At 42.0% G+C, this 12,447-nt stretch overlaps 1 protein-coding gene across 1 annotated transcript in view; it reads left to right on the forward strand.

Annotated features, from left to right (window-relative positions):
* Window positions 1–9,812, forward strand: part of ATP2C2 (ATPase secretory pathway Ca2+ transporting 2) — a 28,760-nt gene extending 18,948 nt beyond the window's left edge. The window contains exons 15-27 of the mRNA XM_054389509.1: window positions 85–174; window positions 1,555–1,656; window positions 2,232–2,388; window positions 3,796–3,966; window positions 4,587–4,684; window positions 4,764–4,814; window positions 5,427–5,593; window positions 6,242–6,310; window positions 6,392–6,508; window positions 7,253–7,400; window positions 7,970–8,065; window positions 8,381–8,522; window positions 9,700–9,812. Of these exons, the coding sequence (XP_054245484.1) occupies window positions 85–174; window positions 1,555–1,656; window positions 2,232–2,388; window positions 3,796–3,966; window positions 4,587–4,684; window positions 4,764–4,814; window positions 5,427–5,593; window positions 6,242–6,310; window positions 6,392–6,508; window positions 7,253–7,400; window positions 7,970–8,065; window positions 8,381–8,522; window positions 9,700–9,812 (1,521 nt within the window). The remainder of the gene's footprint in view (window positions 1–84; window positions 175–1,554; window positions 1,657–2,231; window positions 2,389–3,795; window positions 3,967–4,586; window positions 4,685–4,763; window positions 4,815–5,426; window positions 5,594–6,241; window positions 6,311–6,391; window positions 6,509–7,252; window positions 7,401–7,969; window positions 8,066–8,380; window positions 8,523–9,699) is intronic.
* The last annotated feature ends 2,635 nt before the right edge of the window (window positions 9,813–12,447 follow it).

The raw sequence follows: 12,447 nt of genomic DNA on the forward strand, positions 1-12,447 counted from the left end.
TTGTTTCCTTTGAGGAGATGAGAAGGGTATGAATTTAGTTATGGGGAAAAAAAATAAACCATGTAGTTCTGTCCCTTTCTCCAGGCTGGCTGTGTGGTCAATAATGCCATCATCAGGAAAAACAGTGTGATAGGACAGCCCACCGAGGGAGCTCTTGTTGCTCTTGCAATGAAGGTGAGATGGTTAAGATCTAAAATTTTCCAAAAATTAAAAAAAAAAAAAAAAGAGTAGTAAGAGCTAGGAGTGTTAGACCTGACAACAGTGATCAGAGTTCTGTGAAGTCCCCAGACTGGTTTTAATCTTTCCTTTTCTCTTCTCCCCAAGGTCATAGGTGTACACCTCTCCTGTGTAAGCCTCTTGTCATGGACAAACACCTTCCCTGAGCTTCTGTGCTAACAGCAATAATTGTTTTGCTTAGTTAATCTCTCTGCAATTAAGATGCATAACGGAATTATTTTGGGCTCAGACCAGACTGCCTTTCTTATATTTTTTGCACTTGCCAATTGAGAGCCCAGGATGAACAGAAGAGAGTGAAAAATGAGCAGGAAGAGAGGGGCACCCTCGATTTGGGTCATCTGCTAGCTTTTATTTATTTCTTGTCATGATTATGTAAAGCAAGATTTTTTTTTAATTAATATTGCATCCATGCTCATAGGCAGGGGGCTGTAAAACGCCTCAAGGTATCATCTAATCAGTATTATGCAGCCTGTGGTCCACAGACATCAGGTGGGCTGTAAAGCACAGAAGGTGCCTGAAGAAATGATGCAGCTACAAACAACTGTTCTGGCCTCCTATTTTTTCAAGCCTGTAACTTTGTTTTTGTAAAACAATGACATCCTTTTTCCCTAAATGCTAAATTAAATCTTCCTTTTGCTCCACCATCCTGTAGCCAAGCAACAGCAGAATAGAAGGGAGGTTGTCTCTTCTGTTTTAATTTCTTAGTTTAGTGGGAGCTTGGGGACAGAGAGACTGGAAGCTCCTTCTGACCCCTACCACTTCACCTAGAGCAGTCGTGTGTGCTGCTAACGCAGGCATGTATCGATGTGGGCTGTTGTGCTTTATAGCTGAAGGCTCTTCTTGTGGTGAATTGCTTCTTGAGTTTAATTCACCATGAAATGATTTGAAACCACATCCACAACTGACCAGTCTCTTGTTTGCAATTTTCCTTTTTTTAATTTTTTTCCAAGTAAGGTGGCTGGGAGCAAAACCAAAGTAGGGAGGGGAGCTTGAGCTTGGGCAGGGAGAAATCTGCTCTGTCCATCACTTTGCTGCAGGTTTAGGGGAAGGACCTGAGCCTCCTGTGACCCAAACCCCCAACAAGACAGCAGCTCCCTAGTTTTTGCAAATCAAGCCTCAAACTCCAGTTTAACTTACTCCAAAAAGAAAAGATGGGTTTGAAGTATGGATTTTACTCTCCCCATGCTTTCTCTTGAGCTCTGTGGTATAGGACTGCTTGAAAGCACTTGGACAACAGTCAATGAATGTAATATGGAAAAAATATATACCAGCTTTGGCATTGCTCAGCATTGCATTGCTCTTTTTGTTTCACTTTAGATGGATTTAGCTGACATAAAAGATATTTATGTAAGAAAGAAGGAAATCCCATTTAGCTCTGAACAAAAGTGGATGGCTGTGAAATGCATGCTGAAAACTCAGGTAAAGCAAACAGTGGTGTTGGCTGGTTTTGTGTTTCTGGCTGTGCAGCTCAACAATAGGCATGAAATGGTATCTCTTTAGCAAATACTGCTTTCAGAAGTTAAGCATGTCAGGAGAAAACAGAACAAACCTCAAAATTCCCAGCTTGGGTGTAACTGTAGTTTGTAAAGCTGTGTTTGAGTAGGAAAAGATAGTGCTTTTTATAGAGGGGTTTGAGCAGCAAAACAAAACCTTTGCAAAGATCACTGAGAGGGGAAGAAAGAGATGATGTTTGGAGGGAAATGTTGGCCTGCTTTCCCTTAGAGGGTTAAAGAGCTCATTTTGGCTGATACTGTGTTCCCTTTTTAAAACTCACCAACCTTCTCATTACCATTCTGTCTCAACATGAAAAATGGCTAGAGCAAAAATATCACACCTTATAAATAATATATGCATCTGGGCATTTACAGCTAAGAGAGCAAACAAAAGGTCTTTTTTTTTTTTACCTAGGATGTAAAGCCTTGTGCATCTGCAGTGTTTTCTAACCATGCTCTTTTCTCTTTGTTTGATCAAGTATGTATCTCCTTACTTTAAAGGAGCAGGAGGATATTTACTTCATGAAAGGAGCATTTGAAGAAGTTATTCAGTACTGCACTCTGTATAACAGCAGTGGCATCTCCTTATCCATTACACCCCAGCAGAAAGCCTTCTACCAGCAGGAAGAGAAACGAATGGGCTCCTCAGGTCTGCGGGGTCAGTCACTCATGTCTATTCCCTTAAGCTTACAGGTTTGCATGCCCTGACACTGTCCTGCTCTCTTTTGATGAGGATGGACAGAGGCCTAGTCCTCGGCATCACTTAAATTATCTCTTCCTAATATTTGTCAGTTTGACAAGTCCCATACCTTGGGTCTGCTGGCTGCTTCCTTTCCACTAATCTTTTTTTCTGGGTCTAAATTTGTAAGTTGAAAGGAGCTGGAAAAAGCACTGGAAATGGTGGATGTCTTTCTCCTGTGGAGAGTTGTGATTGCCCAGGACATGATCTGAGTATGGGTTGAAAAGCTTGTGCTGAACCCAATCTAAGTGCTCCTCCACCAAGTTTTGCTTTTGGAGAAGCTGTCCCAAGAGCAGCAAAAAGCAGCTTTGAAAGGGATTCAGAACATGAATCTTGGCACCAAGATTTTTTCCCTTGAAGCTTGATTCAATTTGTGGTTAAGATCAAACTTAATGATCTCCTTCTGGTCCCGACGGCATGTCAGACACACAGAAGTTGTTATACACATGTCATTGACTTCATCCCTAGAAAGATCCCACCAGAAATGTCTTAGGCCTTCATGCACTAACAAAGCCCCCATCTCCTGTGTGTGTTCCCAGCTCACAAGCAGATGAGAACAAGTCTCAGCAGCTGGGTTTGGAAGACGGTGTAGTTAATGTACACATTCTCCAGCCCTGTCTTGTGGTTAGTAGCTCTTGTTCTGAGCTTGCTCTACAATATCTGAATCATCTGCTGTTGTGAATGGCAAAGTACTGCTCTGAAGAAAATTGATTAGCTCAGGCAGCTGCTGCAAGCTTGTGATTCCATCATCAAAGCAACACTGACATGAACCCCTGGCAAAACATACTTGAGTGATTTAAGAATGATTGAGTTATATGCTCAGGTGCTGAGAACAGAAATAAAATGATCAGTGCCTTGATGTTTACAAGATGAAAGTTTCACTGGTTTAACTGAATTTGCATTTCACATTTTTAGATTAAAGATAAAGTTTGTATTTCTGCAGGAGCACTATTTGTTACCATATTAGTTTGATGGTGTCTGGTCTTAACACTGCACTGCCCCAGCTTAATCCATCTAGTTTTAGGGAAGACTTGCTAGACTGCTTTCAAGTAGAAGGGAATAAATCCTCAGGGAAACTTGTGGAACAGAAATGCTCTAATTCAGATAAACTGGTGTTATTTGAGTGGACCAAATGTTTGTACAAGATCTGAATATAATGACTAAAGGTCTGGTTTTAATGGCTTCCTTTTTTCTGCTGGAAAACTGGCAATTTAATAGCTCCTGTAAATGTTTGTTGGGGTGTTTTGGTTGGCTTTTTTAATGTATAGAATCATACTATTACTAACTTAGTCTTGTCTTTTCCCCTCCCCACTCCTCTATTTCTAGTACTTGCTTTGGCTTCAGGTCCAGAACTTGGCAAACTAACCTTTTTAGGTCTGGTTGGAATAATTGATCCCCCAAGGGCTGGAGTGAGAGAAGCTGTTCAAGTTCTTCTTGAGTCTGGTGTATCAGTGAAGATGATAACTGGAGATGCCCTGGAAACTGCTGTGGCCATAGGTAGCAAACTTACCTTCTTTCTTGTGGGTCTTTATTATAAGATCAGTCAAATGTTCCATAATACTCACCTTTATATTTTGTGTGTGTGTGTGTGTGTGCTAACAAAAGTTTTAAATACCACTGAGTTTTTTGCTTTTCCATTGAAACAAACCCTATGTAATGTAGTAATAGAGCAGCTATCAACCATGGGACAAATTCCACTAAATTCCAATATTTTAAGACCAGAAATGGTAAAACCTTAGTGTAAGACCCTTAAAAAACACAGATGGCATTAGTGGGATCATAGACTCCACTAATGTTCAGAGTGTGAACATCCTTATGTTTCCCATTTTCCCATCAGAAATGCAGAGAGCAAGCAGCAGAGAAGAGAGTGACAGATTTAGTATTGGCTCCAGTTCTGGGTATTGTATGGCTTCCATAACTCCAGCTGAGTAGGACAGGGTGACCAGCCCAGCTTGGAGTCAAAGAGCTGTGTGCCCTGTTAGGTGCCCCATGTTCAGATACATTTCCCAGCAAATTCTTTAATTTCTGTCTCTGTTTTTTTTTGGGGGGGGATCAGGAAATAGTTGGCTTTTTCCAGAGCTGATAGGCAGATCTCACTTTTAGGCTTTTCTTTGCAGGACAGAATATTGGTCTTTGCAATGGGAAGCTGAAAGCCATGTCTGGAGAAGAGCTGGACCAACTGGCAGAGGCAGAGCTATCCTCCACCATCAAAAATGTAAGGGGTTTAATTGCAAAAACAAGGACTCATTTCAATTGTCTCCACCTAATTCAAGATTGCATTTTTTGTTTTCCAGGTTTCCATTTTCTTCAGAACAAGCCCAAAGCACAAACTAAAAATCATAAAGGTACTAAGAGCCTCTCAAATCCTTTGTCTGCTTTACAAAAACAAGACATAAGGTGGGGAAGCAGGGGCACCAAAGCAGGGGCACCTCAAACTGAAGGACCATCAAACCCAAGCTGGATAATTGGAACTGTTTGCACTGAATGTATTAACATTTCTCTTGCAGATCTGGCTTGGGTCGTTTGAAAGGTGCTAGTGAGATATTATAGGAGAATTGGGACAGGCTGCTCAGGGAGGTGGTAGACTCATCATTCCTGAAGATGTTCAGAAAACATGTAGTTGTGGCACTTTGGGACACGGCTTTGTGGCCATGGTGGAGTTGGGTTGATGGCTAGAGTTGGTGACCCTAGAAGTCTTTTCTAACCTTAATGATTCTATGGTTTCTGAGGGCTTTACTCCCTTCTAATTCCAGCTGGAGTTATGAGATTCTCCATACTCCTGAAAATCCAGTTATTTAATTCTTGGTCTGAGTTTTGCCCTCAGTGGGTAGCTGAACCTGCTTTACCCTCAGAGTCACATAGTGCTCTTTCAGCGTTACCTGCAAATCCTGTGACTGCCAACAGGACATACTTGTCTTCTCCTGACTCCAGAGCTTCCCATCTCTCCACTCTCACAGGCTCTGCAGAGGGCTGGTGCCATTGTGTCCATGACAGGAGATGGTGTTAATGACGCCGTGGCCCTCAAATCTGCTGATATCGGGATTGCAATGGGACAGGCTGGCACAGATGTCAGCAAGGAGGCTGCCAACATGATTCTTGTGGATGATGACTTCTCAAAAGTAATGTAGGTCTAGTGACTTTCTCACTCTCAGACACTTTCTTCAGATACTTTCTGAGTATCTGTTGCAACAAGTCTGTTGTGTGAACACCCCTGGAAACTATGCAAGACACAGGACGTGTAAGCCAACGGACAGTACAGGGAGATACCCACCATGGGTCTGGCTCATTCTCAGTTCCATTGACAGCAATGGCTTTTTTAGTTTCAAGTGGCAGTAACAAAGCTATTCCACCTGAAAGCCCTGGTCTCTCATTGCTGTAGCTGACTGGGGATTTGAAATTGCCTAGAAGACTGGGTAGATCATAACTTGTGCTCTCTGCTTCGTCCAGAAAGCTCAGAGGAAAAACATAATTTGCAGTGCTTTGCTCTTTCTGAACCACAGAGAGAGTAGGGAGAGTGGAGTGAGGATATAAACAGATCACACAACTGCTTCAGGCACTAAGACCTGACCATATGAATCAGGGTTTTCAGATCTGCTGATCTTGATAAAGTCATTGTAGCTGAGACACTTCATTGATATCCTTCTCCCAAACTGGGATCTGAATTTGATCTGAAACACGTGCTAGAGAAATCAACTTAATTGAGTGTCAAGGGGAGCTTAACATAAAACATTGTGAGTAATGGTTAATTAATATTCTCTCCTCTCTCTCCCAGGAATGCAATAGAAGAGGGAAAGGGAATATTTTACAACATCAAAAACTTTGTCCGGTTCCAGCTGAGCACGTAAGTTCTTTTTGCTTCAGCTCCAGTGAAAGCTCCCTTTGGGCGAGGCCACGTAGTAAAATGTTCTTCTTTACTCTGCAGGAGCATTTCAGCTTTGAGTCTAATTACTCTGTCAACAGTGCTCAACCTACCAAATCCACTTAACGCTATGCAGATCTTATGGATCAACATCATCATGGATGGGCCTCCAGCCCAGAGGTATGGAAAAGCCAAAAGAGCAAAATATTCCTGGTTTTAATATGCCTGAATTTGGCTTAGGAACACAAGCTGCTATGATTTCTTACCAATGTGCCAATCATTTGGTGGTTAGATAAGACAAGTTTCACTTTTGGTCCCTCCTGGTCCTTCCAAAAGTGTTTACTTCAGGTTATTTGAGGATTTATAGAATCATTTTGGTTGCAAAAGACCTTTAAGATCATCAAGTTTAACCCTTATCTAACTGTACCAAGTCTGGTGCTAAAATTATGTCCTTTAGCAACCACATCTCTGTGTCTTTTTGTTCTGTGGTGGAATCACCACCTTTTGACTAGGAATGGCCTGTTGTCCTGAATGTGTGATTTGCTCGTAGTCCTGCAGATCTGACTGGCAAGGGAATACTGGGTAGATACAGAGGTATATGACCCAAACCCACACCATTTAGGAACCTCACCTAACTGCTATTTACCATTTCCACAACATGGAAGAGATGTTGGCCACAATCTCCCACCTAGCTGTCCCTCTGGGATGGGATACTGATGTGATGCACTGCCTTGGTCTAATAAGTCATTTTAGCAGCTCAATATGCAAAACAGACCTTTGGTGTTGGTATTGCAGACATAACCCTGCCAGAATACTCATGCTGTGTTTCAAAGAACTGCATCCTGCAGATCCATCTTGTTTTATCAGCACTACTATTTTGGAACAATGTGCATTAACACATCCCTCTGCTTCTCTTTGAGGCAGCTTGGGAGTTGAGCCTGTTGACAGAGATACAATCAAACAGCCACCCCGATGTATCACAGATACTATCCTCAGCAAATCACTGATCCTGAAAATCTTCATGTCAGCTATTATCATCATCAGTGGAACTCTCTTTGTCTTCTGGAAAGAGGTGAGGAAAATCTGCCATCATATCTTGTTTTCATCAGGGTAGAGAACAAAGTCAAGGGCAGTTTCTGAAGGCTGTTTTTGAAATACGTCCAGCAAGGAAGGATTAGTATGGGTGGAGGGTTAAGGAACCTGGGTCAGCTCCTAGCTCTGCTTCTGCCTTCCTGTGTTGCCTCTAATTTGGAGAAATGGGAAAACTGTTACTTCTATATGAAATCAGTGTTTTGCACCTCTAGCCTTCCATGTAAGTAGAAAATTCCAAGTACATTAGTACTATGGATTGCTGTTGGTGAATAGTGACTTCTATTACAACTGTTGAAGTAATTTAGATTAGAATATTCTTCATTTACATTTCAAATGAGTTTCAGAATTTGTAACTTGGTTGATAGAATCATAAACTCAGTTAGCAGAGAGAAATTAATGCTACCTATAATAGCTAGAACTAGATTTCTTCCTGTATTTTAGTAAGCTTTGATTTGACTGGGGTCATTAAAGGGACTCTTTAATTCATCTATTGAACTGACACGTTTTGCAAGGTTTAACTAACCCCTGAATTCTCACCTGTGCCTCCAGAATCCCAAAAGTGGCATAACTCCTCGAACCACCACCATGACTTTCACCTGTTTTGTGTTTTTTGACCTCTTCAATGCCCTGACCTGCCGCTCTCAGGTGAGACCACTGTCAGCACACCACTGCCATAAGCAGAACACTAGTATTTTAAGTGGGAAGGTTGGGGAGGGAGGGGGGGGTTTATGTAATTTAAAGCAGCATGTTTTTTATCGTCTTGCAAAGTAAAATTATCTATCATAGTTCAACTGCTATTACACTTTCAACTACGTACATCTGCCTAAGACAGCATTCATGTCACTTCAAAAAGCAATCAGGTTTACATGGAAAGAAAATACGACATTTCAAGTACCAGCAGGAGATTGGGAAATGTTACATTTCTCTTCTTTTCTCTTTATTTTTTCCCCCCTTCTCTAGACAAAGTTGATATTTGAAATAGGCTTCTTCCGAAACCGCATGTTCTTGTATTCTGTGCTTGGCTCCTTCCTGGGCCAGCTGGCTGTTATATACATCCCTCCACTACAAAAGATCTTCCAGACAGAGAATTTAGGAGCACTAGGTAAGTTGCAAAATGAATAATGTAGTGCTTTGTTGTTTTTGGTTTTGTTTTCTTTTTTTGTTTTTCACACTAAAGCTACTTCAAAAAGCAGATGTGATTGCCAAACCATTACATGATGGCTCCCAGTAGTTTGCTGGGAGGGGAAATCAATCAAAGCTTCTACACCTATACCCAGACACAGCTATACAGAAGTAGTGATAACATTTAATGATCTCATCCCAGCCTAGGTTTGGAGTTTTGATTTACTGCACCATAAACACATGTAAATGGAGACATGCCAAGGTTTTCCATGAGCTCTGTATGATGATATTTCTCCACATAAATCTATCCAGGATCATTATGCAACCATTCCTTTTGGAAGGGCAGGGTGAATGTTTCCCAGCTGAAGTGCAATGTATATTTTACACTTTGAAGCAGCCTAAGCAAGCTGTGCCATAGTACATCTTATTGCATCTGCACTAGGATTGTTAGAAGCAGGGCTCAGTGATCACAAATGACTGACCTACAGGTTTCACGTAGAACCGCAGCGTGGTGGGGGTTGGAAGGCACCTCTGGAAATTATCTAGTCTAAACCCCCCAGATCAAGTTGCCCAGGATCACAATGTCCATGTGGGTTTGGAATCTCTCCAGAGGAGACTCCACAACTTCTCTGGGCAGCCTGCTCCTGGGCTCCAGCACCCTCACAGTAAAGCTTCTCCTCATGTTTAGGTGGAACTTCCTGGGTTCCCATCTGTGCCTGTTGCCCCTTGTGCTGTCACTGGGTACCACTGAAAAGAGTCTGGCCCTATCCTCGTGCTCCCCACCCTTTAGATACTGATCAGCATTGAGAAGATCTCAGTCTTCTCCAGGCTGAACACCCTCAGGTCTCTCAGCCTTTCCTCCTCAGAGATGCTCCAGTCCCCTCAGCATCTTCATAGCCTCCACTGGACTCTCCAGTAGTCCCTGTCTCTCTTGAACTGGGGAGCCCAGAACTGGGCCCAGTACTAACTGGCCTCCTGTCCCAGCTATCTCTTCTGTACCATAGTCACTTCTCTAATTCTACAGCTAGCAAAGCAGGGCTGGGCCACCCATCTATAGAGTTACATCAGCACAAGTATCCACTGCAGGAATGCCCTTAACTGGGGGCTCCTGCCCAGCACAACACCCAGCTCACTCTTGCCCTGTCCCCTCTCTGCAGACCTGCTGTTTCTCACTGGACTGGCTTCCTCAGTTTTCATTGTCTCTGAGCTTGTCAAACTCTGTGAAAAACGCTGCTGTCCACCCAAGCAGACAAAGGGATGTCAGAACTGAGGCAGACTTCCTCTAAAGATGTCCTTGGCTTGGAGCTGTGATGCTGGACAGCTCAAAAGCACTGTTTTCTGATGCTGCACATTTTCTGAGGATATTCCAGTGAACCTGTACCAGCAGCCCTCCCTGTGCCAGAGTCTGTTCCTTCTACTTGCACCGCCTGAGCTGTTTGAGCTGTCTACAGAAACCTCCAGAGTGGCTCCTGTTTTGAACCAAGAGCAGGTATGTTTTTATAATGTTGATCTACATGTCAAGAATGCTCTGACAGACCTAGATAAAAAGAGTTTCACACTTGTACAGGCAAATTTATTGTGCATAAAATGAAATTTTATTTATTTACATCAAAATGATTTTTATTAATAAAATGTTTTAAAATGTTACTGACAAGTACCTGAATGAGACCCTTGATTTAGACCTGCCCTTTTATATTGAATTAGAAGAGTGAAAAAGGTCTGTCTTCTTTTCCTATAATCTGCCTACAGTGTTTCTAGATTCCCAGATATTCAGCAAGACTCTCAAGGAAAATGTGTCATTGTAGAGAGTTGAAGTGCCAACCCTCAGCTGTCAGCTTCTGCCCCACACTGCAGTGAGTTTTTGGTATTTATGTGACTAACAGGAGCAAAGCAGCAGGCTGATGGGATCTGATGCACAGCAGTGGAGGATTTCATGGGGAAGGGACTGGCTTTCACTAGCCCATGAGACTATAGATGACTCACACACATAGCAGGGATGTTAAGCTTTGCAATTGGATTAACAGCTGCATAAAAGTGATTGAGAGATGTTTTGATCATAGTGAAGTCTACAAATGCTTTCTGGAGATTTTTTAGATGCATGAACATGAAGCACAGACTGCTTAGTCATTAGGTTGAGTCTCTTCCAAGTCAATCTTTTACATTCAAATAACTAATTTGAAGAATCCCATCTGCAGGCTGGATCAGTAGTGCCCTAATAAATAACACTCCACTGATACCTTTGCTAAAAGTGCCATAGTGTTATTTTTTCTTCTTGCCCCAGCTTTCACTTCAAAGTTAAGGTGAAGAGTCTCAGACAAACTTGTCCAAACCCACAGTTTCAGAGATCAAAATTGTGTTGATCTTCACAAGGTGATGTTTAAACAGGATTACATTTTGGATTCATGGCCTAGGAAAGAGTCAGCTATGCTGATACTTGTTTTAAATGAAAACCTGGCCCCAGAAGTACTTTTTGAGAAGAGCAGCTTTGTGCAATTCACCCTCCCCAGTTAAAGGTTCCAAAGGTGGTTTTTAAAATTCTTACAAATGGGTTTAGTCCTCAGATTAAAGCCTTGTAATGGAAGGAAAAGACAAGTCTAGTTGTTTGTTTTATGTGCAGCTGCAGAAATCCAACTCTGTCTCATTCCTCTATGCCCTCCACTTTGGTATTTAGTATGTTTAGTCAGTGTCTAAGTGAAAAATATCTCTGAGAGGTAGGGTGGGAGCTTGAGAATGTTGAAACAAAAGCCTGCCTCACCACTCTTACAGAGAGCAAGATGTACTTACTTGCTGTCTGTATAGCACTCCCTACTTTGTACCAGAGAAAAGAATTATTAAGAAGTATCAGTGCAACTCTCTATAAACTTGGGAGACTATTTGGTTTATTTAAGCAAATACAAGATAAAAAAACGTTAGCTCAGGCCTTTCAGAGCATACCCTGTACTGGAACAAATAGCACATATGCCCCAATCATTAGTTCAGGTAGCATACAGAATGCACAGCTGAGTTGTCAGGCATCTGGCTGGAGTGATTTCTTCATGCTTTCCTTTCATGGCTAATTTTGTAGTCTTTACTTTTTTTTTTTTAATGGGATCTACATTAAGGCATAAGTGCAGATTATTCAGAATATTCTAATCTGGCTCCTTCTGAAAAACATCAGGTAGAAAGGAAATGAAAAAAAAAAAAAGACCACATACAAGGCAACACCAAGGGAAAGAATGTGAAGGAAGGCCACATAAACAGGGATTGCAGTAACTTGATAGACTCTTACAGCACATTTTTTGCTCTAAACTGCATAGAAGACAAACTCATGCTAGGACAAAGGGGACTTGAGACAGTCCTCCTTAGAAAGGAGGAGAAAGACCAACAATCATACATACTAATAACCAAACAATTTGCTGAGTTGGGAATGGCAGTCTCTGGTAGGAATTAGCATTATCTTTGACAAGTTTATTGCACGCAGAATTAGGTCAATTGCACAACTGCACAACAATTAGGTCAAACAAATAATTGCTGGTAGTTGCGAATGGATTCAAGTAAAAAAGTCCTGAGTATAAGAGACCTGACAAAACTGGTGTTGACTGATAAACAGCCAACAGAAGAGAGCAAAAGCCCCAACACACCAGTAACATTTCACGCTGTGGGCATTTCTTTTTCTGTAAGAATTAACACAGGAAGGACATGGACCTGATGGGGTAGGTCCAGGGGATGGCCATGAAAATGATCAGGGGGCTGGAACATCTGTCCTGTGGTTGCTGGGGTTGTTCAGCCTGGAGAAGGGAAGGCTTCAGAGAGACCTGACAGCAGCCATCCAGTACCTGAAAGGTGCCTACAAGAAGGCTGCAGAAGGACTGTTTACAAAGGCCTGCAGTGATGAGGGCAATGGTTTGAAATTAGAGTAGCTTTAG

Source organism: Indicator indicator, chromosome 19 (genome assembly GCF_027791375.1).
Source record: "Indicator indicator isolate 239-I01 chromosome 19, UM_Iind_1.1, whole genome shotgun sequence".
In the NCBI taxonomy this organism is placed as follows: Eukaryota; Metazoa; Chordata; class Aves; order Piciformes; family Indicatoridae; genus Indicator; species Indicator indicator.